Raw genomic sequence first — 24,917 nt, 5'->3', positions numbered from 1 at the left:
CGTGATGCTTCTGGTGACGAGATTACATGATTTTGGTCACCATAGCGATCGCAGATGTGCACAAACGTCATCCCTCTCTGCCTGACGATGACAAAGAGACTTTGCTTTCTTTTTTGGAAAGAAAAATATTTAAAGTGTTCACCCACCATTGTCGTTCACCCAATTAATTTGCCCCGGGTGCTTGGCTGGTGTATTTGGATGTTTAGAGTTTGTTCTATGGGTTTTCATCCTGTCTGAATAGTGAACATACATTGTTTAATAAACTTGAATATGTAGAATTACATAGAGGCATACAGTCAAAATGGGGTCTTTTGGTGACAGCATGACTGTAATCTGTATTTCAGACTATGCCCTATAAATTCTGGACCAAAACCAAATCATCATGCTACAAATGAAATGATAGAGACATGATTAGCTTGGTCCTTATTTTATCTCTGAGCCAGATGTAATCATGAAAAGAGCCACATCTTGCTCGCTAGCCAAACTTCATCCACTTTGTTATCCGTAACAACTGTTTAATAATCAGAAGCTGATTTGAGTACAGTAATTAAAATTAAATTTAGGGTGGAAAAAAATTGTTGTCTGGTTTTGAAAAATTTTAGAAGAATGGTTTGAACCTGCGGCCGAGGGGCTGTTCGTAGATTGTTCAAAGATATTTTGAAGGCTCGTCCTTGACTTTTAATTTTTGGAGGATATGTAACTCCTGCTTGAAAGAAATGTGCATGACTAAAATCTCACGTTTTGACTGCCTTTACATGTTGTTGGCAGAATCAACAACATCAGTAAAGTGTTCCGAGACAAGGACAACAGCGTGGAAGCCCTCACAGGTCAGCCACACTTTTGCAAAGCACCAAGAAATCGAATCCCAAATTTTCTATGTAGCCTTACTAACATATTGTTTTTTTATGTTAATTTAATGAAGAGATTACGAGTGTTTCAAGCAAAGTTTTGGTAGATTTTGCAGAGCACGCCTAGGTGTTGTAGGGCAGGTGGGGGCAGTAATGGTCCAACAAATGGTGAGCAAGCCTACAAAGGGCTAATTGGCAAAAAAAAACCACACACACAGAGAACTAACGGGGTGCTAACTAGGACCAATCAACGAAAAGCTACCGCACCTTCGGCAGAAAAATGCAAAGCTGGCAGTCGGAAAAACATGCAGTGAGTAGCCAGCCTAATCAGGAACCATCAACAAAAAGTGTCTACGGCAACAAACACGAACCCAGCCGGGAATAAACCAAGCGACACTGCAAAACCAGGGCTAATGCCAGGCTATCCGGCCAACCATTACGCGGTGTGCAGCAAACGAACTCCAATCTGGAACAAACAAAACAGCAATTCCTTTGGCAGTTCGACACTCACAGGGAGCTAGCCAGACAGAATTACACGAACTGCGACACACACGGCGAAAAACAACAATTGCCTTCCTAAAAGGAGACAAAGGCAAACAAGGAACGCCTGCTGTAACGCCGGCAGGTAAACGGTCACAAGGCTCTCAGCGACAGGACAGGCAAAGATCCAATTTCTCCAAACGGAAATAAGCAATATATTATCACTGTTTACTACAATACTGCATGTGAATTTCCCTACGGGGATGAATAAAGTATCTATCTATCTATCTACAAATGCTGTCTCTTTCGGACCTTCCTCAAACGTTGTGTTAACGTGATTTGCAAGGTTGAAAGTGTATGCTTCAATAATGTCACAGCTCTACAAGAAAGAAGCCAGATGAGTCAACTTTGAGACAAAATTTCTCGACTCCCCTGGCGCGCAGAATATTTTTCAGCATATTTGTGGAGTGGAACACTCGTTCTGTGCTTACTTGAAAATATTTCTGTTTGGTAATACAGTACATGTAAGAGGGGGCAGAAAAAAGAATGCGGGTCAAGGAGGTTGTTTTGGATCCTCTTGGGTCAGTTTGTCACTCAACAATTATGAACTTATCAAATGAGTTGGATTAATCCCAGCCCTACTCAGAAGTGTAAAAAGTCTCTGTGTTTTAGTGCTTCTTTCACAAACACAATATTCATCAGAACGTGTTTTTTCCGCTAGTGTGGCCATTTAAAACAAAGTAAACTTCTAAATTCAATATCGCCTTATCCCAAACTGTGATGTATTTGCGTTACATTGTGCGGTTCCCGCGCTGCAGGTCTAACGTTGGACATTTATGAGGGACAGATCACGGCTCTGCTGGGCCACAGCGGCTCTGGCAAGTCGACTTTGATGAACATCTTGTGTGGCATCTGCCAACCCAGCGCTGGCTCAGCCACCATCTACGGACAGCTGGTTAGCGAAATCGCTGATGAGCATGAGATGAAGCAGCTGGTGGGCATCTGCCCGCAGTTCAACATCCTCTTCGACGTCCTCACCGTAGAGGAGCATCTGCGAATCTTTGCTGCCATTAAAGGGATCCCACCAACCTATGTTGATATTGAGGTAACCATGCCACATTGACTTTACCTATAATACATACGGTGCCGTGAAAAAGTATTTTCCTCCTTCCTGATTTCTGTGTTTTTTGCATATTTATCACTCTCAAATGTTTCAAAACATCGAACCAATTCTTTTCACACACAGAGACAACCAAAGGAAATACAAAATACAGTTCTATTTGTTAAGGCACAAAAATAAATCAAAACTTATCTGACCCTATGTAAAAAAAAAAGGGAATTGCCCACTGGACCTAATAGCAAGTTTTGCCACTTTTGGCAGCGATAACATATCAAATGTTTACGACAATCGGTAGAGTCTTTCACAATGCTGTTGAAGAATTTTGGCCCACTGTTCTTTTCAAAGTTGTTTCAAATATTCCAAATTAGAAAGTTTTCTAGCATGAACTGCCCATTAAGGTCACACTACAGCATCTTAACTGAATTGATTTTTTCATATCTTTTTAAACTCATTTAGAAGTGGAGTTGCTGGTGTTTCGGATCATTGTCCTGTTGCATGATCCAAGAGCACTTGAGTTTGATGGCACAAACTGATGGCTGAACATTGTCATTCAGGCTCTTTTGGTACACATCAGAAATTATTATTCAGTCAACCACAGCAAGTTCTCCTGGTCCTAAGGCAGCAAAGCAGCCCCAGACCATGACACTGCCACCACCATGTTTCACTTTTGGAATTGTGTTCTTTTTTTCCATATGCTCTGCCATTTTTACGCCATATGTAACTGGCTGCACACCTTCTAAAAAGTTTAATTATTGACTCTTTAGTCTGCAAAATGTTTCTCCAAAAGCTTTGAGTATAAACAAGATTTTTGGGCAGATTTGAGACAACTCTGGGTTATTTTGTGACAGCAGTGGTTTATGCCCAATAACTCTCTCATGGATGCCACTTTGGCTTGTGTCTTTTTTTCATGAACACTGACCTTAACTAGGCTGAGGAAAAGGAATCTGGAACATTTAGGCATATTGTGGACATGATTTGTCCTTTTGATGTTTTTATGATTCAAATCTGGGGTCGCCTGCCAATCATTAACTCATTCAATGCCAGATGTTTCTCTCAAATGGGTGCCTGCCAATTTTTGCCATTTTGACTCATTTTTGAAAGAAATTAGTTTTGTAGCTATATAGGCATAGGACATAACGGTCATCTTTAATTATAAAAGAAGTATCTCGTTCACCATTGTTTAGTAAAAAAGAGTTAAATATTTCTTGAAAATATTTGTTTCTTTTTGTGAAAGGGTGCATTTCAGGCATAACCTTCACTTAGGTGCTTTTTTTGCATTTGTGATACCTCAAATATCTAAACAAAGCGTTCCATAAACACAAAGACACTTTGCTTGAAAAATAACATTTTATTGCAAGAACGCTTAACTGAACGATGCATGAACTTTTGCTTACCATGATAGCATTCCCCCGAGCCACCACATTCCTGAGGACGTGCACGAAACTTCATCCCGCTGACCTGACGATTACAATGGGACTGCTTTTGATAACACATTCTTAAAAAGGTTGTGTTAGTTTAATTCTGAAGCACATCTTTCAGCCCTCACTGTGCAGAAACAGAAGAGTTAGTCCACTTCCTATGGCTCACTTGAACTCACCATTGTATGCTCATTCTGGTATTGACATCCTTACGTGAGGCTCACTATTGACATTCATTGCATTTATACTGGCACATGGTTTGGAATGCACAGCTTTTTACTAATACTTTGGTGTAAATTGTTTTCAGTTGTGGGACATGCATTTCACACTTAGGCCTTCAATAGTGCTACATCTGAATCAATTCAACCCTTAAAAACTATTTCATGACTGTAAAACATATACTGCCGCTGCAGCTGCTGCACATATGAAAAAGCATCAATAATAACCTTATAAAAATGCAATGATTATTAGGAATACAGTCACATTTTACTCACCAAAATTATTTTTATTTATGCAAAATCCATCCTCCTCTTATTTCTTTCTTTCTGATCTTTCTTCAGGGACATTTAAATTACTGTCGTACAGATTATCTGTGCTTTTCTGTTACTCCAAGAAGTTCTTTTGTATTGCCATCAAGGACGAGCCTTTTCTGTCGTATTTTTGGCATACGTTTTTATTCGATTTAAGGCTGAAAATGTCCGTTCAACAGCAGCAGTGGACACTGTTTTTTTTTTGTTTTTTTTAAGAAAAAATGTGTAATGTGTGTGAAAATTGCATGGAAAAATTGACAAATTTCATTGCATATTACTGTACCTATAATGACAATTGTCCTACTTGGAAAGGTGCCCAAAGTGCTGAAGGATCTGAACTTGGATAAGATCATGGCGGCTCAGGCCAAGAATCTGAGTGTAGGCCAGAAGCGGAAGCTCTCAGTGGGCATTGCCATCCTTGGGGATCCTAAGGTACATCATGTTGTTTTATTCTAGGCCATTGTAATTTTCACTCAAATGCTTTCTGTAAATTTTGTTTGAGAATTATGATGCATGCATGCATGTTCTAGATCGGGGGTGTCAAACTCGATTGCACAGAGGGCCAAAACCCATACCACTCCTCCGGTCGCGAGCCAAATAACATCAACTTTTATTGAATACACTAAAATTTGACGTTTTTTAACATAAATATGAACTGCAAACCGACAGAAATTTGTTCCAGGATAAACTTAAACATTAAATAACTTAAAATACTTTCCATAAATACATAAAAATATCTCCTTTCAAAGCTATAAAAAAATCAAAATATGTAAAAATAAATAAATATATAAATACATTTTTGCTTTTAACCAAAAAATAAAATAACAACAAATTAAAAGATTCCATTTTCTTTGCTCTTATGCCATTTTGTCAAAGCTGATGCTTCACATACTTTTTTGGCAACAAGTTTATTTAGGTTTGGAGCTTTCACAGCAGCTTTCACTTCTGTAGTATCTTCATATTTTTCTTTAACTTTTCAACTTTCTCTATTTTCTGCTCTGCATTCAGTTTTTGTTTGCTTTTGCTGATGTTTTGTCTCGTATATTCATTTTATAATCCTTAGGTACAGCCACATTAGCTCCGCAAAGCAGACAAACGGGTTCACCGAAATGGTCTGTGAACATATTCAGCCTCCAATCGGTTTTAAAAGGCTCTGTTTTCCTAAACGTTTTTTCCTGGTCGTTGTGAGGGTTTAGAATCCGCGTAATCCAGAGCAACAGAAACGTCACCCTGCTTTTCTCCATTTAGCCTTCCATTACATCGTGATAAATAGAAGCTCATCTTACGTCTCTGCCTCTGACACTAAAGACTTGTTTTTCAACTTCGTCAGTGGATAGTTTTAAAAGTGGCTGCGCTTGTCAGGCCCAAGCCAACTCGATCAATGCGTTTCCGGCAAGTCTCGCGGCGGCAAGGCAGCTGAAGCGCTGCGTAATGGGAAATTTATCAGCGTTTCATACATCCGTGCCATTATTGTAGATGGATGTTAAATTATTTTACGGGGCCGCAAAAATTTTACTTTGGAACGGATGTGGAACGTGGGCCGTGAGTTTGACACTTATGTTCTAGATCCTGCTTCTGGATGAGCCGACGGCATGCATGGACCCATGCTCGCGGCATCAAGTGTGGTCGCTCCTGAAGAGCCGGCGGGCCGGCCGAGCTGTGGTCCTCAGCACACACTACATGGACGAGGCTGACATCCTCGCCGGTATGTGGGTATACAGTATATTTATCATGAGCTTAGTTTCAAATAATTTCTACTTCGAAGTTCGTAGTTTTGAATTAGGGTAAATTAAAGACTACAAGCCGATACTTTTTTTAAAAAACATTTTAAACACTTCAGCATTAATAATGTGTGGCTCATTCCTTTTCTTTTTTTTCCCCCGACGGCACAGAGGAAAACGGCGAGCTGCTCTCTTCCACGACACATGCTCTCAAAATACAGGGGTTACGTCTGAAAACATTTTTGACGCCTGTCTACAGAAATTGGTTTATGGCAATATTATTCTTATTATACATAACAGCCAAACAGGAGATTTGACAGTACTTTATGATATATTTACGAAATATTCTCGATATTCAAACCTTTCCATCCACAAATCAAGTCCTCATCTTATACATCTGAATTGAACTGCATGGGAAGTTATTTATAAAAAACCTTAAAATCCTCTTTCTGTATCATCGGCGTCAATGTCGGGTCGTTGAAGTTTCCTATAATCCTCGAGGAACCAAAACAACTCAAAAGACGCATCTGTGCTGCATTCTGGCACTAAAACCACAGTATAAACGCCCTCCTGCTGTTGTCTAGAACGTCAGGGCTCCCATTTTATGCGATACTGCCCTTTTTCTTGTTTTCTGTCAATATAGTAGTAAATATATGCATGTGTTTGTAATTATTATCTTGAATGGTGACATTATCGGAAAACGTGAACTTACAACTCTCAGCAGAACTGAAAAACTGCTTCAGTAGTGCGGGGTCACGGCGCTGTTGGTGTTCTGCAGCCAAGATTCAAATTTCAGAAATTGACGTAAATAAGTTCACTTTTTTGCCGGTTGAAGCCTGCGGCTTTAAATCCAATGTGGCTTGAAACAAGATAAAATTGAGTTTCCTTCTTAAATTGAGCAAGCGGTTTTGAACCTGATGTGCTCTGTTTGTAGAAACAAAAATGCATTGATTTAAATGTATTTGTATCCGAGTCAAAACTGAATTTCCTAAGTTTAGTATAATGTCAGGAATGTGAATATGTGTTAACATATAGAAAAGCTTTGGATAAAAGTTTGATTTTTCCATGTTGTCTGTCCGTAACCTACAGTACATGACATCAGCTTATAATTTGCATACCTCAAAAACTCGTATCCACAGGTTTTGTTGTGTTTCTAGATCGCAAAGCGGTAATCTGGCAGGGCCAGCTGAAATGTGTGGGCTCATCCTTGTACCTCAAAACTAAGTGCGGCGTCGGATATCATCTCAGGTACTTTTATGATTCATGTCACCTCCCAGTTTTACATCACTTCAACACTATACTCACACCACATTGCCCCCAACCAGGATGTCTTTGGATGATCATTGTAATGCTGATGAGATTTGCTCATTGGTTCAGCAGCACCTATCCAAAGCCAAACTCACTCGGCGGCTGGAGGCAGAGCTCAACTTCACGTTGCCCCTCGAAAGCACGGGCGCCTTTGCAGGTACACCCAAGGAGCCTTCACCTGACACATAAACATGACATGTCAATGATTTGTCATGAATTTGTTACAGCCTCCAGTATTGCATTTGTATAATTTATTGCCGAAAGAAGTCAGAAAATGGGTGCTACTTTTCCATTTGACAGAGCTATGTACTATTAGCTGTGGTGTTATGTAGTTAGACAAAAGCTCAGTGATCTTTTTTTTTTTTCAATTTACATATGGCTTCTGGAGTTAGGGTCTGCGTGTGGTTGGGACACCTCAAGTTTACAAGTAATCAGTGTTTCCTATTCCATTGGAAGTCTCTTGCGGGCCACCAGGGTTTAATTGGTCCTGCCAGGGTTTCATGAACTTTAATTATCAAAACCCACCAACTAACAATAACTGAACTGGTTGCATTGTTGCAGTATATCACCATTACTCACCACATTCTCCACCATTGTTCCCTATTGAATAATGATGACCTTCTCACACGATTGCACTTGAACATAGACCTATTCAGCTGTTACATTTTTATCATATCCGCACTTTTAATGTTAACATCAGGTCATTTATGGTTTTTGGGTTGTGCAACGTTATTTAGTTTAGTGTGAACGGAGTTACTGAATTTTGTTCAGGAACTGTAACATACAGACGCTGCCCAACCTACGAATGAGTTCGGTTCTGGACGATCGTTTGTAAGTTCAATTTGTTCTTAAGTTGCTTCAGTGCTATATTTTGTATGTTTATGGCTTCTATAGGTATACTTAAGGCTTGTATAAGTAACCTGTATTGTATTGTAATTAATGTACGTAAGTCGGAAGGCGTCTGTATTTACATTTTTGGTTGCAGCTCATTGCTCTCTTTTTTTCATGTGTTTATGTCAATTTGGGGTGTTGCTGCAGTAGTCGACCAATTTTACCACATTAATGACTCTTGGCTTTGTCCTTCTCTGTACTTGAAAAATAGTCCACACCGCACTGTGCTTTCTGTTCGCTTCTATAATTTTTAGCCAAAGGTAGAGAGATGGGTGCATTGATCGATTCTATCCAATTACTTGCGTAGGAACAATGATACTAATATTTGGATCGATCCAACCACCCGTAGGTTTAGTTCCATGCGCCTTATAGTCCTTTGTGCCTTATATATGGAAAAAAAAAACACAAAAGACTATTGCCTTAGGGTGCGGAAAATAAGGTAATTTATTTTTTACACTTCTATACGGTACTCCATATTTTTATTGTATTTTATTGTACCTCTGAGGATTCTCATTATTTTCCAATTTTTAATTTTTGGTGACAGGGTTGTTCTCTGAGCTTGACTCCCGACCTGAGCTCGGCCTGGTCAACTATGGCGTTTCCATGACAACGCTGGAGGATGTCTTCTTGCATCTGGAGGATAAGACTGAAGGGGACCAAGCAGGTCAGTGTCAAAACTTGAAACTCAAATGGGAACTATGAAAAAAATACACATTTTGTTTTAATTGTCATACTGGTTTGAAATGAATAAAAAAGAAATACAAAATAATAATTTTAGCCGTGTATGGGCAAAAGGTTCAACTACATTAGATCAAACTACTTGGCTGGGCCTACTAAAGCCAGGCCGGCCCACGGTCTGTATGTCCGACATGGCTGATTAAACACAAAAAAGCATCACGAGGGAATAATTGGACTTTGAAGGACATTTAATAAGTGCATTGTAAATTTTAGGTTGGTATTGTATTATAATTTTTGTTGTCTTAAATGATCTTACTGTCACTTTTAATGCTTAGAATAGGAGAGAAGGATACAATACATTTATTGTCATTGTAAGATGTGAAATGCAGAGTCTCTGGTAAAGCAAGTATAAAAGTGTGTTGATGAGATTAAATCAAATGCCTTTTTATATATTATCTATACCAGGGTTTCTCAACTATGGGTTGCGTACATGTTTTTAGTGGGTCACGAGACTTTGCCATGGAAAAATAATGCTAAGAAGCAAAAAAATAGAGGGCCAATTACACACATTTAAGTGACAGTGTGTTCAATACAAACTTTCATTCCATAAAAAAAACATTGATTTAAATATCAGGCAAAAATACATGAACTAATTATATCAATGTTAGTTTTTAATAACAAATCATAGTTCGAGAAATGTATAACCCTTTTACACAGTGTAATCCCAACCTAAGGTCGCCACCATGTTTGTCTGGCAACCTGCTGCTACGCTGTGCTCTGTGTTGCTGGTTCTTGTTCGCATTAGACAATACAGTGCCATCTAGTGGTTAAATATTAGACACTGGGGCTTTGACAGTAGATGCGGCTAATGCCCTGCTCGGTCTCTTCTCACTTTTCAGTCAATCGATGCGTTTGAGAGGGACAAACTCTTATTTTAATGTGATTTTGTCGGTTTTATTTCTTTTGGGTGGGTGGCTGGTTCACTGAACCACTAGGGTCATACAGGCACCATTTCCTGTGCTGTGTTTTGGGGATGTACAAGCCTGGTGGCACCCATCTCTCTCCAGGCCAACAAATGTTTCCACCCGGTCTCGAACTGTTTCTGTTTTGCTGGTCATTCCGTTTTTTTAAAAAGGTTCAAAATTGTACTATCTCTGCTTTATAATACGCAATCATTTCATCGGATACATTTGAGAAGTGGATTTTTTTATTCATATTTTGTTTGTAGCTTGCCATTTGGGTCAATGGTGGGTCCTAAAGTCAGAGCAGGTGAAAACCAGTAATCTATACCACTGGTGGTCCACTTGTCGGGGAAACGCACTTTCACTTCCCCGACCTGAGTAGGATTTCTGTTGCATCCAACCTCAAAATTTGAGCTGAGAAAAATTGAAAATAAATTTTGATGTTTATTCCTAAATCAGTGTTCGAGTGTGCGTTTCACGTGAATAAATACGGTAATTATTTTGGATCAAAAAAGACATCTGAACTAACTCTGTTTTACTCAAAGATTTCAGTGTCTTCAACGAGGAAGTAGAGGTTGAGGGCGTGGCGGTGGGAAGTAGCGCCGGCGATGATGACCAGGACGATCAGCGGTTTCTGATGTTCTTGGACAAGTCTGAGTTGGCGTGTGGGGTTGCGTTGTGGCGGCAGCAGTTCAGTTCGGTGGTCTGGCTCCACTTACTCAACTTGTGGCGTGAGAGGAAGGCCTTCTTATATGTGTGAGTAATGCAATGAGGTTATGATTTCTTGAGTTTCAGAAAAAAAAAAAAATTGACCCCAAAGGAAACACTTGACAATTAATTCCTTGAAGAAGGAAGGAAAACTAATTGAATTGAATTGTTATTGATATAGTAAACACTGTATGCAGCAAGACTAGACATGGCACTCCAGGTAAACATGTCATAAAAACTTTATAAAGAGAAAATATCTATCAGGATAAAATTCGGGAAAAAAATATTTACAACGTAGTTCTTAGAGACTGGCCTAAGTTATAATAACATTGCAATATTTGTGAATGAAAACAGTCCATAGTGACAAGAGGGCAATTAATAGAAGTCCAACAACACATAGAAGCAACAAAAATCCCCAAAACAAGTCACACATTATTTATTGACAGATTTATTTAATAACATTTAGTAAGAACAAAAAAAAGAAAAAGTCGCAACATATGTTTTCAGTTTTTTGTGCTCACTTTGGGTGGGAATGGCCATGGGGAAGAAGCTTTCTTTGAGGCTGTTTGTCTTTGTTTTGAGGGACCTGTAGTGCCCATCAAAGTGGTGGTGACTGGGGTGGGAATTGTCTTTTATAATGTTGATGGCTCTGCTACGGTATCACAAGCAGTCTAATGTCCTCGAGAGAGGGCAGATAGCAGACAATGATCTTCACTGCTGTGTTGATTGCTCTCGCTGCCATGCGCCCAGCATACCACACGGTAACGCCGTATGCTGTTGCTTTGGAAGGACACCAGAAGCTTTTGTTTCTCCTGTTTTTGGTGGACCAGGAGAGGTCGTCGGAGATGTGTATGCCCAGGAATTTGTTAGAGTGGACTCTCCACACAGTCTCAATCAATGATGAGTGGAGCTGGGGTCTGTGCTTTCCCTCTTACAGTATGATTTCCTTAGATTTTGTGGTATTAGGTATTAGTTTATTTTTCGAACACTACGTCATCAGCATTTCCACCTCCTTCCTACAGGGAGTGCAGAATTATTAGGCAAATGAGTATTTTGACCACATCATCCTCTTTATGCATGTTGTCTTACTCCAAGCTGTATAGGCTCGAAAGCCTACTACCAATTAAGCATATCAGGTGATGTGCATCTCTGTAATGAGAAGGGGTGTGGTCTAATGACATCAACACCCTATATCAGGTGTGCATAATTATTAGGCAACTTCCTTTCCTTTGTCAAAATGGGTCAGAAGAGGGACTTGACAGGCTCTGAAAAGTCAAAAATAGTGAGATATCTTGCAGAGGGATGCAGCACTCTTAAAATTGCCAAGCTTCTGAAGCGTGATCATCGAACAATCAAGCGTTACATTCAAAATAGTCAACAGGGTCGCAAGAAGCGTGTAGAAAAACCAAGGCGCAAAATAACTGCCCGTGAACTGAGAAAAGTCAAGCGTACAGCTGCCAAGATGCCACTTGCCACCAGTTTTGCCATATTTCAGAGCTGCAACATCACTGGAGTGCCCAAAAGCACAAGGTGTGCAATACTCAGAGACATGGCCAAGGTAAGAAAGGCTGAAAAACGACCACCACTGAACAAGACACACAAGCTGAAACATCAAGACTGGGCCAAGAAAAATCTCAAGACGGATTTTTCTAAGGTTTTATGGACTGATGAAATGAGAGTGAGTCTTGATGGGCCAGATGGATGGGCCCGTGGCTGGATCGGTAAAGGGCAGAGAGCTCCAGTCCGCCTCAGACGCCAGCAAGGTGGAGGTGGGGTACTGGTATGGGCTGGTATCATCAAAGATGAGCTTGTGGGGCCTTTTCGGGTTGAGGATGGACTCAAGCTCAACTCCCAGTCCTACTGCCAGTTTCTGGAAGACACCTTCTTCAAGCAGTGGTACAGGAAGAAGTCCGCATCCTTCAAGAAAAACATGATTTTCATGCAGGACAACGCTCCATCACACGCATCCAAGTACTCCACAGCGTGGCTGGCAAGAAAGGGTCTAAAAGAAGAAAAACTAATGACATGGCCTCCTTGTTCACCTGATCTGAACCCCATAGAGAACCCGTGGTCCCTCATCAAATGTGAGATTTACAAGGAGGGAAAACAGTACACCTCTCTGAACAGTGTCTGGGAGGCTGTGGTTGCTGCTGCACGCAATGTTGATCGTGAACAGATCAAAGCACTGACAGAATCCATGGATGGCAGGCTTTTGAGTGTCCTTGCAAAGAAAGGTGGCTATATTGGTCACTGATTTGTTTTTGTTTTGTTTTTGAATGTCAGAAATGTATATTTGTGAATGTTGAGCTGTTATATTGGTTTCCCTGATGAAAATAAATAATTGAAATGGGTATACATTTGTTTTTTGTTAAGTTGCCTAATAATTATGCACAGTAATAGTCACCTGCACACACAGATATCCTCCTAAAATAGCTAATACTAAAAAAGCCCCACTCCAACTTCCAAAATATTCAGCTTTGATATTAATGAGACTTTTGGGTTCATTAAGAACATGGTTGTTGTTCAATAATAAAATTAATCCTCAAAAATACAACTTGCCTAATAATTCTGCACTCCCTGTATATGCTGTCTTATCCCCATCAAACACAAGTCCCACCAAGGTAGTTTCATCAGAAAACTTCACAATCGTGTCTGTGGGGTGGTTTGGCGAACAGTCCAAAGTATATAGCGTGAACAGTAAAGGGGTTGGGACACATTCTTGGGGGGATCCGGGGCTCAGCCTCAGGGTAGAAGAGACGTGGCGTCCAGGTTTCACAGCCTGCGGGCAGTTGGAGAGAAGCCTTAGGTGCAAAGGTTCCTTCACCAGGATTTCAGGGACGATGATGTTGAATGCAAAGCTGAGGTCCAGGAAGAACATTCTGACATATCTTCCCTGTTTCTCTAACGGCTTAGCACCGCATGAAAAGTGGTGTTTATCGTGTCGTCAGTGGAGCGGTTTGCCCTGTAGGCAAACTGATGAGGGCATATCCAATTAGGCAATGATTCTACATTTTGGCAAAGACTTATAATTTACCTGAAATGAAAACCCTCAATACTTAATTCCACGATGAAAAAAGGAAAATAAAACTGATGTACAGTGTACGCTTTAATCCATCCATCCATTTTTTTAATGGATCTGCACCGCTGATCCTCAGTAGGGTTGCGGGGGTGCTGGATCCCATCCCACCCATCCCCAGGCAGTGGGCAGGGGACACCCTGAACTAGTTGCCAGCCAGTCGAAGGGCACACAGGGACAGACAATTCACTCGCTCATTCACACCTAGGGACAATTTGGACCAGCCAATTCACCTAAAATGCATGTTTTTGGAATGTGGGAGGAAACCGGAGTGCCCGGAAGAAACCCACTCAAGCACGGGGAGAACATGCAAACTCCACACAGGAGGTTCAAACTCATGATCTCAGAACTGTGCCGCAAACGCGCTAACCACAGCGCCGCCCTGCTGCCCGTGCGCTTTAATATTAACCGGAATTTGCGGTCTACAAATGATAAGCCAAAATCATTTTTTATACTGCCGTCATGCTGAATTTTCCAGCTATTTTTGTGCCAAAAAAAAACAAAAAGTGCTGTTACCATTCAGAACTCCGGTGATAGTACTAGCCCTGGATCGTTGCTGTGAATTTTTGGAAGCAAATGTAGTCAAATCCAGCAAAGGAAGTGCCACTGATGTCTTTCATTGTATTGTCTGGAACCAAGGACTGCTTCGATGAAACACAAAAGCCATCAGGTTAGAGTCCATTCTGCACTTCTTGTTTTAATTATGTTCTAATTCTTGCCTTACACTTCATCAAAATATAAACTAGGGCTGCGAATACGAATGGATTAAAATTGATTATTAAAAGCGTTGGCAACAAATATCATCATCGATTCGTTGTGTTGCGCGATTCTGCCGCCACTCAGCACTGACATCAATTCTAATAAGAGAGTATTGAATTTTGCTGTGGAACGTACCACTTTGATCCAACAGAGGACGACTGGAGACCACATTTTGAAATGAATTGGAATGTCTTCATTGTCATTGATATAAACGTGAAACATTGAATTCATCGAGATTAGACATGGCATTCCAGGGTAAATATAAAACAAAGACTTAAAAGAGAGGAAAAGGATAAAAGACTGGATAAATAGTCAAAAATCATTACAGAGTAGTGCTAAGAGACTATTGATAATAATGGTGCAATAAAAATAGTGCACAGTAACAGTAGTGATATGAAAAGCAGTGCAATATAATTTAGCAGCAACAAAGAAACTCCAAAATAAATCGCAAAATATGTATTTTCACTGTTTTGTGGGCTTCTTCTGGTTGGTGATGAGCCTGGGGGAAAAACTGTCTCTGAGCCTTAGTCTTTGTTTCAAGGGACCTGTATTAAAATAATCCTTAGTTGTAGCCCAAATATAATCAGAATTTTTCTAGATCCTCGTAGTCAAAATCGTCCGAGTTAAACGTCTTTGTATACTGGTCAAAAGCCTAGAATTTGCCCGGAGGACAAACACATTTGAGAAGAAAACCTTGACGTTTAGACCTCTGAAATGTTACACAATTACCCAATGTTTGCGCTCCACATCCTCGTCCGTCTCATTTGCGCATGACGGACTTTTTTGGATGATGATATTGCCGGCAAGGAAAGTGGTTAGGGTCAGATATTCCTTCACAAGAGATGTAGAATTTTCTATTTAGGACAGAGTGTCGTATGGCGGAGCAAACTCCTACCCAAAACACTAGCCTGGAGAGGGATGTGGGCCACCAGACTGTGCTTACAGAAGGCGGTGTCTCTATGACCCAGGCGGTTAAGGGATCCATGAACCATGAATGCGGACTTGTAGCACCGCTATTGCTTTCTCTCTTAATGCACGCAGAGAGCAACAATCCACGGAGCACCCGCTGGTGATCAGCATTTCTTTGTTTTTCTTACTTTTCTGAGAGTCAGATTAAACTGGTAAATTTATTTTGAATGTAACGAGCTGCCAAAAGCTAGCGGCTGCAATGTTTCCTAGTTTGTTTTGTGCGGAGGCATTCACTTGTGTGCCCGCCCAGCTGGTGTATGTTGTCAATCACAATAGGGCATGCAGTCACGCCCACCCAACACACAAGGTCCTCCCTATTCTGCCCCAGTGAAAGCATTTGCTGTGTGCTGTCTGTTTAGAACACAATGTTAAGTCGTTGATATGAATGACATAAAAGACAATTCCATTCCAACTTTAAAGCAGTTAACAGGCTATGACCGAAGCTCAAAGTAGCGAGGGTTCTTTGTACATCGATGCACAACTACTTGCCGTACTAATGTGTTCCTGCCGGTTGGCCGGCAGCCTCTCCTTGTTTCTGGTGTTTGTAGCGTCTATGATGATCCTTTCTCTGTCCATCGGCAACATCCTGATTCACTCACCAGTGCGCCACTTCCTGCCCATTTACCTCCTGGGAAGAAACGAGCCACCCCGTAAATACGCCAGCACACTCCTGGTTTGCAACTCCACAGGTATCGACATGCTGGCATGGGGGAGACTAATTGTGCTTGTAGTTTTTGGTCTGAAGCTTTGCGTTTTGACATGATCGCAGGTACCGATATTTCGGACTTGGTTCGCAACCTGGAAGGACAGAACCTTGCTGTGGAGGTCAAGAATGTGGACAACTACATGGCAGCGGCACCACACAGTGCGGCAATCAACGTCACGGGATCCAGCAAGGTCACTTAAGGACGCTGCCACACACCTTTTACCACTGTTTTTTTATAGCAGCTGTTTCACATCAAAAAAATAATTTCCCCAGGTAATTATGCCTGTAGTTTTTAGACATCAGTAGGTAGCAATGCCAAGTATCGGTATCTGTGCAAGGTTATGGTAGGATTAGGAGGTTAGAGGGACATAGGGAGTTAGTGTTAGAAGATAGGGTCAGTTGGGTGGTCAAAGTACAGCCTGCAGGCCTTTTGCGGTTCGTCAGGCTTGTTCACCTGGTCCGCCATACAAAAATGATTGAAAAATGATAACAATATATGTAATAGTAAAAGAAGTACAAATAATTTTTTTTCAGTGCCAATTTTTTTCCCAATCTTCCTTTGTGTGTATAAGATACACATTAACTCAAATAATGCCATAATTATATATTTTCAGAAGCGTTTTTCCTGAGTGCCAAAACGTAAAAATATATTTTTTGTTTCATAAAGGGTTTAGCACAATTCATCGGTAAGTATTAGGCCTCTGGAATGATTTCAGTATCACCATTAGATTTCAGGATTGGCTTTGATCAGATCTTTGTCCACACATCAAGGATGGTGACTCCCTTGTGTGGCTTCCTGTATCCAGCGTGTAGGCGGCCTCATATGGCGAGTAGGCGTAGTGAAGCAGCGTGGTGAGAGTAGCAAAGATATGGATAATTACAGACGGTTCAACAAAGCTTTTTTTCTTTCTAAAATAGATTACGAAGTCCCTTCATCATCGTTGGGGCAGAGAGAGATGACGTTTCACGTGTTGTTTAATTTTTTTTTTATGGAAAGCAGCGTTTTCTTGAAAACTAATATTTCAAGAAACTTACCAATCTTTAACTGTCTACAAAGCAATGGTAAAACCACGGTTTGTGGGGTGCTTGAAATCCTTGAAAATACTTGAATTTCATATCAAACTAAGTCAAAATGGCAAAAATTGGCTAACACCGGCTCTTCCCATTTCAGAGAAACGTCTAGCATTGAATGAGTTAACTGGGTGTCTGTATTGGTGCTCACTTTTGGTTGGTTGCAAATTTCTTGGTAGATTGATCTGAGAGTTTTTTTGTTTCGGCAGGGCTTCAGGTACAGCTTGGCCTTCAACAGCACCACGGTCCACTCGTTACCGATCACAGTAAACATCCTCAGCAACGCTTTGCTCAGAGGTCTGAACAGCACCGCACGCATCCAAACTTGGTCCAGACCGTTTGACTATGTGAGTAATTGTTTTATGTGTTATGGTCTTTCCCAAAATACGATCTCAATCGCAATCCTGTATTAATATGAAAATATCAAGAAGATAAAGGTCTTTTGGGAGAGAAGACAACGGCCAACTGCCCTTTTTCCTGACACTGGCATACACTCTGAATACAAAACAGCGGTGACGTTTGAAAATATTTACGATGCCCTTCTAGAGGAGATCTTAGTCGATCTTTTTGCCAACAGTATTCATATAACACCTAACAGATGTAAAAGAGGGAGTTTAACGGTTAAGTAATCCCCTGTTATCGCAGTTTGTGGACCAGAACCCCTTGTGAAAGGTAAAAATACCCATTAGCATCGCACCTTAAGCCCTCAAGTGTCAAATTTACATCGAAATGACGTCCTTGCCGACAAACAACTATTAATCTACAAATATGAACTCCAAACAAAGAATTGGAGTTGAATAAATGCATTTTGTCATTTTAAAAAACAAGTATATCAAAATCAGAAGGCTTCTTCTTTCAGTGTAAAAGAGCGGCTGGCTAGCTGCACGCTCGCATCTGGTATGCTTGGCTTGAGCCAGGTCTCCGCGATGATTTCAAATTAAGGCTCCAATAACTAATCGATTAATAAAAGCTTTGGTAACTAACAAGATCATTGATTCGTTGTATCACGTGATTTAAGAGCCACTAGGTACATAAATCAATGCAAATAAGTGCATTGGATCTCGTTGTGCAAGTGGTAGGGTTGCAGTACTACTTTGGTCCGGCAGAAGGAAACAACACCATTTTTATAAAAAAAGTTACCTGACATTGTTTTAAATATTAAACATTGCATCATTACAAACACAATCGGCATGAAAGTTTCAACTTATTAGTGTTTGACTGTTTTAACATGTAACAATTTTCAAGGGAACAAAAAGTGCTGCAAAAGTAGAGAGGAAAAAAAATGAAATTAAGTAAATAAAATAAATAAAGTACAAAATCTAATAATGATATATTTAACTCTACACAAAGGGCTCTTAAGCATATTTTACATCATATTCAAAGGTTTAACCCCAAAAATAATTTGTTGACAAAATTTTAAAAAGTGGATTTACATTTTTTCATATATTTATATATATCTTCACGTAAAATTAAATATATTGCTCTTTCTTTTTTTGGTTTGTAGGAAGAGTGCACAAGATCTTTGGAAAAGGTGGTTGGAAAAGAGTAGCTTACATATTTGCAGGTGTATAGACTATATTTGATGTATTTTTGTTTACTGTCAAATTAATTGACAAACACTTGGATTTTTATATTATCAAATATGTTTCTGTAGTGCCATAGTTAGCACATTCGCCTAAAAGACGAAAGGTTCCCGATTTGAGACTGTCTGGAAACATATGTTGGCCTGGAGAGGGATGGGCACCACCAGGCTGTACTTGCCCAAGACAAACCAAAGGAAATGTTGCCACCTACGACCCATGTGGTTAAGGGATCCAACCAACCCTATTATAAAATATTCTGTTGTTTTGTGCACTATTTCTTTATCTGTCCAAGACTTCAATGTTCAAATTTTAAAATGTCTCTAAGAAATCCGATACATCAATTCATTGAAAAAAAATGACCAATTAATCGATTGTAAAAAAAAAGTATAACCGTCCGGAATGTAGCGGTTTCCCTTGAATTGTAGGTTTGGGTCATCAGTTTCATGGGTAATGGACCTGGCGTTGGTGAGAAATAATTCCCAGAGGCTTGATACTTACTGATGAGCTGCGCCAAAGCCTTTTATAATTGTTTTTAACCTGTTCTGACGAAACAAAACAAAACATTTTTACATTTTGGCACTCGGGGACAATGCTTCTGAAAACGTATATATACGTTATGGCACTAAATGAGTTAAAATATTTTATCCTTGTGAAAGAAAGTTCTGTTCATGTCCATTCATCAGAAAATCCCCAACGCCACATCATACTTGATGATCTTCATTGAGTCCATTTTACTGGGGATGTTGGTGGCTGGCATGCCCGCATATTTTGCCATGGAGCACCTACGGGACCGAGAAGTATGTATCATCCACAATTTCTATGTATTTGCTGCACATACAATCCATTTTCTTTATTTCTTCATTGTTTAAGGTAATTTATCTCTTCAAATAAGTTATTATGAAAAATCAAATTCAATGAGATGAGTCCTTCAAATGTATTGAAACCTGTGGATTTCAGTATTATTAATGTTTTATCCATCATTTCTGTACACAGTTTGTACCTAAATTGTAATTACCATATTGTCCTCACTATAAAGCACACTATCTTTTAAAATCAACTGATACAACCTGGCTTCACCGTCAGTGATATTAGCCGGGCTCACAGTATTTCTGGTGTTTCAAACATATTCTCTCAACCTGGAGAATCCTTCTTAGAATGTTGCTGGCAGATCGAGGGTTGTATGTGACAACGTGATTGATGCAGGAGTATTCTTTAAGCAGAGGACGGTGTAATTCATGATCTGCATTTAATAAAATAGCAGAATAACGCAGCAACGCACCATTGTACTAAAGTCAGTAGCATTACTAAGTTTTAATAATAATGCGTTACAGTGAACAAATGCATTCCAGGAACGCGTTCCTTTAGTCTCAACACTGGTTGCTATTAATTTGCGTTGCCCTCCTAGCTGAAGTGTCGCTCGATGCTACGCGTGTCTGGGCTTCTCCCTTCGGCGTATTGGTGTGGCCGGGCGGCGGTGGATGTGCCATTCTACTACCTCGTTGTATCCGGCATGACCGCCATCCTTTTCTCCTTCCATGCCAACGATCTGCTCACCCCCAGCAACCTCAGCACTGTGGTCAGTGTACTACATAATGTTATTTTTTTATTTTCTGAAAATGTGCATGCTGATCCGAAGTTCACAATACCTGGAAATGTTAGATCTATATGTCACTGTTTGGTTTATTATGTTAAGGCTCGAAGTGACCAGTTTACTTATCAGTTTTTGCCTAGCCTCTTTCAGGTTTTTAGGTACCCTATTAACAAGATGGCAGACAATTCTGTCAGCCCCTTATACGTAGGGCTTGTGTTATGTTAAAAAAAAAAAAAAAGGTTATTCTTAGACCTTGCACCTCATAGAAAAAAAACTTCACTCATTAAAAAAAACAATATTGAGTTAAAAAATTAGAAAAAATACTTAATACTTAAAATACCCGGGGCGTGCAGCTTTTACGTCGGGCGTACAACCTACAAAACGTCTCCGCCCGGGTGGCCGACAACTTTTTCAAGAAAGAAAAATATTATTTTTTTTATTTATTATTTTTTTTTTAATCAAATGTTTGCTTTATTCCAACTTCGAAATCTTCGTTCGGTTTGGACATTTCGGAATTTTGGTTTGTTTGGCATATTCGGCAGCCAATCAGAAGCCTGCATCGAATAACTTTGTGCTTCCGAACTTTCCCGAGCGTTAGAAGGTCATTTGCATATCATTTTTCAAACTAGACGCACAGAGAACACAAGAAAAATAGATAAGTGGTTAGGAATCAAGCCAAAACCTTAGGGCCCGGTCACACAGCCGTTTGCGTCTGTATCGCGGCTGAATCACGGCCAGAAATTTCTGCCCGTGAAGCAGACGCTGTTGCCCGCGGTGGAAAATGCGCAAAATTGGCCAACCCGATGTTCATCCGTGGTATGCCCGCGAAACAGACGCCGGCGGCTGTTCCGCTTCCTCATCGCGTCAGTTCCACATCCTTTCCGCGTGTGGACCACGGGTATAAAAGCTGCCGAGCCGGGCTGTAGAAATCATAACCGCTCAAGACACAGTCCCGTGAAGATCAAGATTTCAAGCTATGGCACCGAAGAAGAAGCCAATATGTTATTGTTGTAATAGTTTTTCATTTTTATTTTATTATCTTGTTATGAAATGAAAAGAAATGTCAAGAAATAAAAATGGATTAAGACGAGGTCACTACGGTGAAAGGGGATCCATGTTCACCCCTTGACGTCTCGAGCACAACTGACGTGTGCTCGGCAAATCGCGCTGAATATACGCGGAGAAAGGCGTTTGACCGTCACACGCGTTACACACGCTAATTCACATGATTCGGCCGCGATACAGACGCAGAACAAACGTGCTATGACCGTGCTCTACCCGCGATTACCCGCTAAAATTCCGCGTCCTACCCGCGTGTAACCGCGCCCTGGCCGCGGCCGTAGCACGTCGTTCCGCGTCTGTACCACGTCATATCCGCGTGTGTACCACGTGTACCGCCTGCGGTTACCCGTGGTCTAATGTTTTGAGCAGCGCAAAACTTTTTCGCGCGGCCAACCGCGTGTGAATTTCTTGCCGCGTGTAAAGCACGGCTGTATCTCGTCTGTATCGCGATCTCAACGCGGGCAACAGCGTCTGCTTCACGGGCAGAAATTTCTGGTCGTGATTCAGCCGCGATACAGACGCAAACGGCTGTGTGACCGGGCCCTTAGCCCCAGAAGAAAGATTCAAAGCAACATTTATGATGCTACAAAACGTAAACGTACATTAAAAGCATCGTGGAAAGGGGGGTTCACGTGGCTTGTAGCAGACGACGCAACGCAAACATTGCATGAATGAAGATGAGTAAATACAGGTACATACTGATGGCAGATGGAAAACAGCAATGTCATACACATGCAATAAATGCTCTTAAGTTGATTTTTAATAAATTTAATTTTAAAGTGTTGTTCTGTTATATATTCCGATTAGCAATCCTTAATACTTTGTAAAGATGTTTTTTTGTTTTGCGATTAGTTGTCTTATTGTGTTTCAAGTTGTGAAAAATGGGGCAGGCAACTTTATGGCTGGGCAGGCAACTTTTCAGAGTTGTCTGCCCTGTTGTCCGGTAACTTTTTGTCACGAGTTTCAGACATTGCTATCATATAGACATGCATTTTTTAAATACCCGTACATAGGATGAGGCTCACCTTAATGCTGACATAATTGTCTCTTTTCTTGCTGATGCGGGTACCCAAAAACACTCGCTCAGGAAAGAAATGTGAAGTAAAATGTTGCATTTTGTCACTTTGAGTCTCCATAGTTTGTTTTTAAACATTTGTGTTAGGTTACACTACACCATACACTGTATGGCATACAGTGTCATTTGATGGTCGCATATTACCAGCCATATCTTTGAAATTTGCAAATTTATCTGTGAAATTTAAAATCATTTTGTCGATATTGTTTCAGATTTTTTAAATAATTGGGAAAAAATTTAAAAAACATTAAAGGATATCAATTGTTTTTATTTTATGATATTTCTGACCTTATAATGATGTCAGGGACCCCCAGATGTCAATCCCCGGTTTTCAGTCCGTCTGCGAACCTCAATGTAAACTAGGCTTTTTTGACCCTGACTCCCACCTGTCTCGTTTTTGCCCCTGTCTGTCTCCTGCTACGACCCGTTTTGATCCCGACCACATCTGCTCTCCCATCCCAATTTACGACCCGTTTCTGACCCCGACCACATTTTTGCTCTCCTGTCCCGGTTTTCGACCTGTTTTTCCGTGGAGGAATGATAACAACGCAATGCAATTTGGTTCATTACTGCGGCAAACACCGATGATAACAACTAAACTGAAAGACACATCTGTGGAAAAATGCGAATTTTCAGACCGTAATTGCAGTTTTGATGTAATTTTCAATTTTTAAATGAAGGTGCATTTTCTTTGCTAGTTTTTTTTTTTTTTTTGTGAGTATAAACTGACAAGCTTTAACCTTAAGATAACAGTGGCCTCTTCTAGAGAGCATTTTTAGGGTTGCTGTCTGATAACCATACGGTGGGTGGGTGGTTGTCAATGCGTGCTGCTTGCAAACTTTAATAGCTTGTGCCATTAAATCCTCAATGTATGAACTGAACAGCATTGGAAGTTTTTTATCGAAAACGCTACACCTTCCATATTAATGTCAGGTTGGTGAAGTTTCCTTAAATACCCGTGAAACGATCACAGGAAAATGTAACTTGGTCCCTTACCACAGAGACAACAACACTAAAAGACACGTGTGTGTATTGCAATCTGGCACTATTTTCCATAGGACGATTCCCTGTCGTTTTGAAATATAGGACTCACATTTTACACAACGAAGCCTTCATGTTTTTTAAGCTTAGATTTAAACATTTCCACTGAAGTTGCAGATCGAATCTCAGAGGAAAGAGCATTCCACAGCAACGGGGCCCGAATGGAGAACGCTCTCGAACCTGCGGATCTCTTCTTGGCTCTTGGGATCACTAGTAGACCAGCATTTTCAGAGCGAAGGCTCCGGACCGGAACATAGGGTGAAATTAAATCTGAAAGATATGAAGGAGCAAGTCCATGTACGATTTTGTATACTACCAAGAGAACCCTAAACTCACATCTTAAGCTAACAGGGAGCCAATGCAGGTTAGCTAAAATCGGGGTAACGTGATCAAACTTTATTGTCTTAGTAAAAAGCCTCGCTGCAGCATTTTGTCCCAGCTGAAGGCTCTTGATTTTGGACTTCGAGAGACCGTAGAGTAGTGTATTACAGTAATCGAGACGGGAGGTAACAAACGCGTGAATCATAATCACCGCATCTGACGAGACAGCATAGGGCGAATTTGAGCAATATTTAGGAAGATGGAAAAAAGCTGTTCTAGTAATATTCTTAACATGTGTTTGAAAGGACAGATTGGGGTCAAATATGACACCTAAATTTTTGACTGAGTCACGTAATGTAAAACATTTGGAGCAGAAAAGTACACAGATGAAAACGTGTCACGGCACCAAAATCCCCATGCCGTTGGTGCCCGTTGAGCGTCAAGCTTAAAATAAGAACTGGATGTGAATTCATTCATTTCACTGGAGATTTTAAGGTGTTATTGAACTTAGGGAATGTCCTTCTATCTCACAGGTGTTCTGTATTGCCGGCTTCGGTCCAGCCGTCATCCTCTTCACATATGTCTTCTCGTTCTGCTTCTCTCGAGTCCAAAGCAACAGAGACTTCTTTTCTGTCGTCTGTATGATGGTAAGTAATATTTAGTGGGGCGCTGTACTAATAGTGGCCTGGACCTCTGCCATAGGTATATTCAAAAATGTATGTTCTTGAAAGATATTTTAAGCTTTTTGTGCATTCAAGGTCAAACTTAAACTTGCCCATCTTTTTATCTTGACCGTCTTTTATTTTATTTTCTCTTTAAAGTCTTTATTACATTAATGTCATATCTAATCTCTTTGAATACAATGTTTCACTAGATTGTCATCAATGACACTAAAGACAATTCAGTCAATATTCAAGGTAATTTTAGTCAGGTCATGTAAAAGTTTTATCATGATTGGTCCAGAAACCAAATTTCCGATCTCATACCAAATTTTACCTG

At 40.4% G+C, this 24,917-nt stretch overlaps 1 protein-coding gene and 1 long non-coding RNA gene across 5 annotated transcripts in view; one reads left to right on the top strand and one right to left on the bottom strand.

Moving 5' to 3' along the window:
- The window catches only part of abca5 (ATP binding cassette subfamily A member 5), a 63,764-nt gene that overhangs the window by 17,226 nt on the left and 21,621 nt on the right, over positions 1–24,917 (top strand). For all 4 annotated transcript variants that reach the window (XM_088323304.1, XM_088323301.1, XM_088323302.1 and 1 more), the window contains exons 11-24: positions 769–827; positions 2,147–2,433; positions 4,709–4,828; positions 5,963–6,101; positions 7,275–7,365; positions 7,443–7,582; positions 8,861–8,980; positions 10,502–10,712; positions 15,991–16,157; positions 16,238–16,365; positions 17,455–17,592; positions 19,512–19,625; positions 20,234–20,404; positions 24,452–24,565. In XM_088323304.1, the coding sequence (XP_088179430.1) occupies positions 769–827; positions 2,147–2,433; positions 4,709–4,828; positions 5,963–6,101; positions 7,275–7,365; positions 7,443–7,582; positions 8,861–8,980; positions 10,502–10,712; positions 15,991–16,157; positions 16,238–16,365; positions 17,455–17,592; positions 19,512–19,625; positions 20,234–20,404; positions 24,452–24,565 (1,999 nt within the window). The remainder of the gene's footprint in view (positions 1–768; positions 828–2,146; positions 2,434–4,708; positions 4,829–5,962; positions 6,102–7,274; positions 7,366–7,442; positions 7,583–8,860; positions 8,981–10,501; positions 10,713–15,990; positions 16,158–16,237; positions 16,366–17,454; positions 17,593–19,511; positions 19,626–20,233; positions 20,405–24,451; positions 24,566–24,917) is intronic.
- Positions 13,251–19,612, bottom strand: LOC148347016 (uncharacterized). Its single transcript, XR_015847931.1, has 3 exons — positions 19,536–19,612; positions 15,958–16,096; positions 13,251–13,637 (listed from the first exon to the last, which is right to left on the bottom strand). It is a non-coding gene; the product is annotated as an uncharacterized LOC148347016 (long non-coding RNA).

This window comes from Urocampus carinirostris, chromosome 19 (assembly GCF_059441175.1).
Source record: "Urocampus carinirostris isolate Australia breed hairy pipefish chromosome 19, RoL_Ucar_1.0, whole genome shotgun sequence".
NCBI classification, from domain to species: domain Eukaryota; kingdom Metazoa; phylum Chordata; class Actinopteri; order Syngnathiformes; family Syngnathidae; genus Urocampus; species Urocampus carinirostris.
Note: the sequence above shows the minus strand (reverse complement) of the source record. Positions and strands in the feature narration are given on the sequence as shown.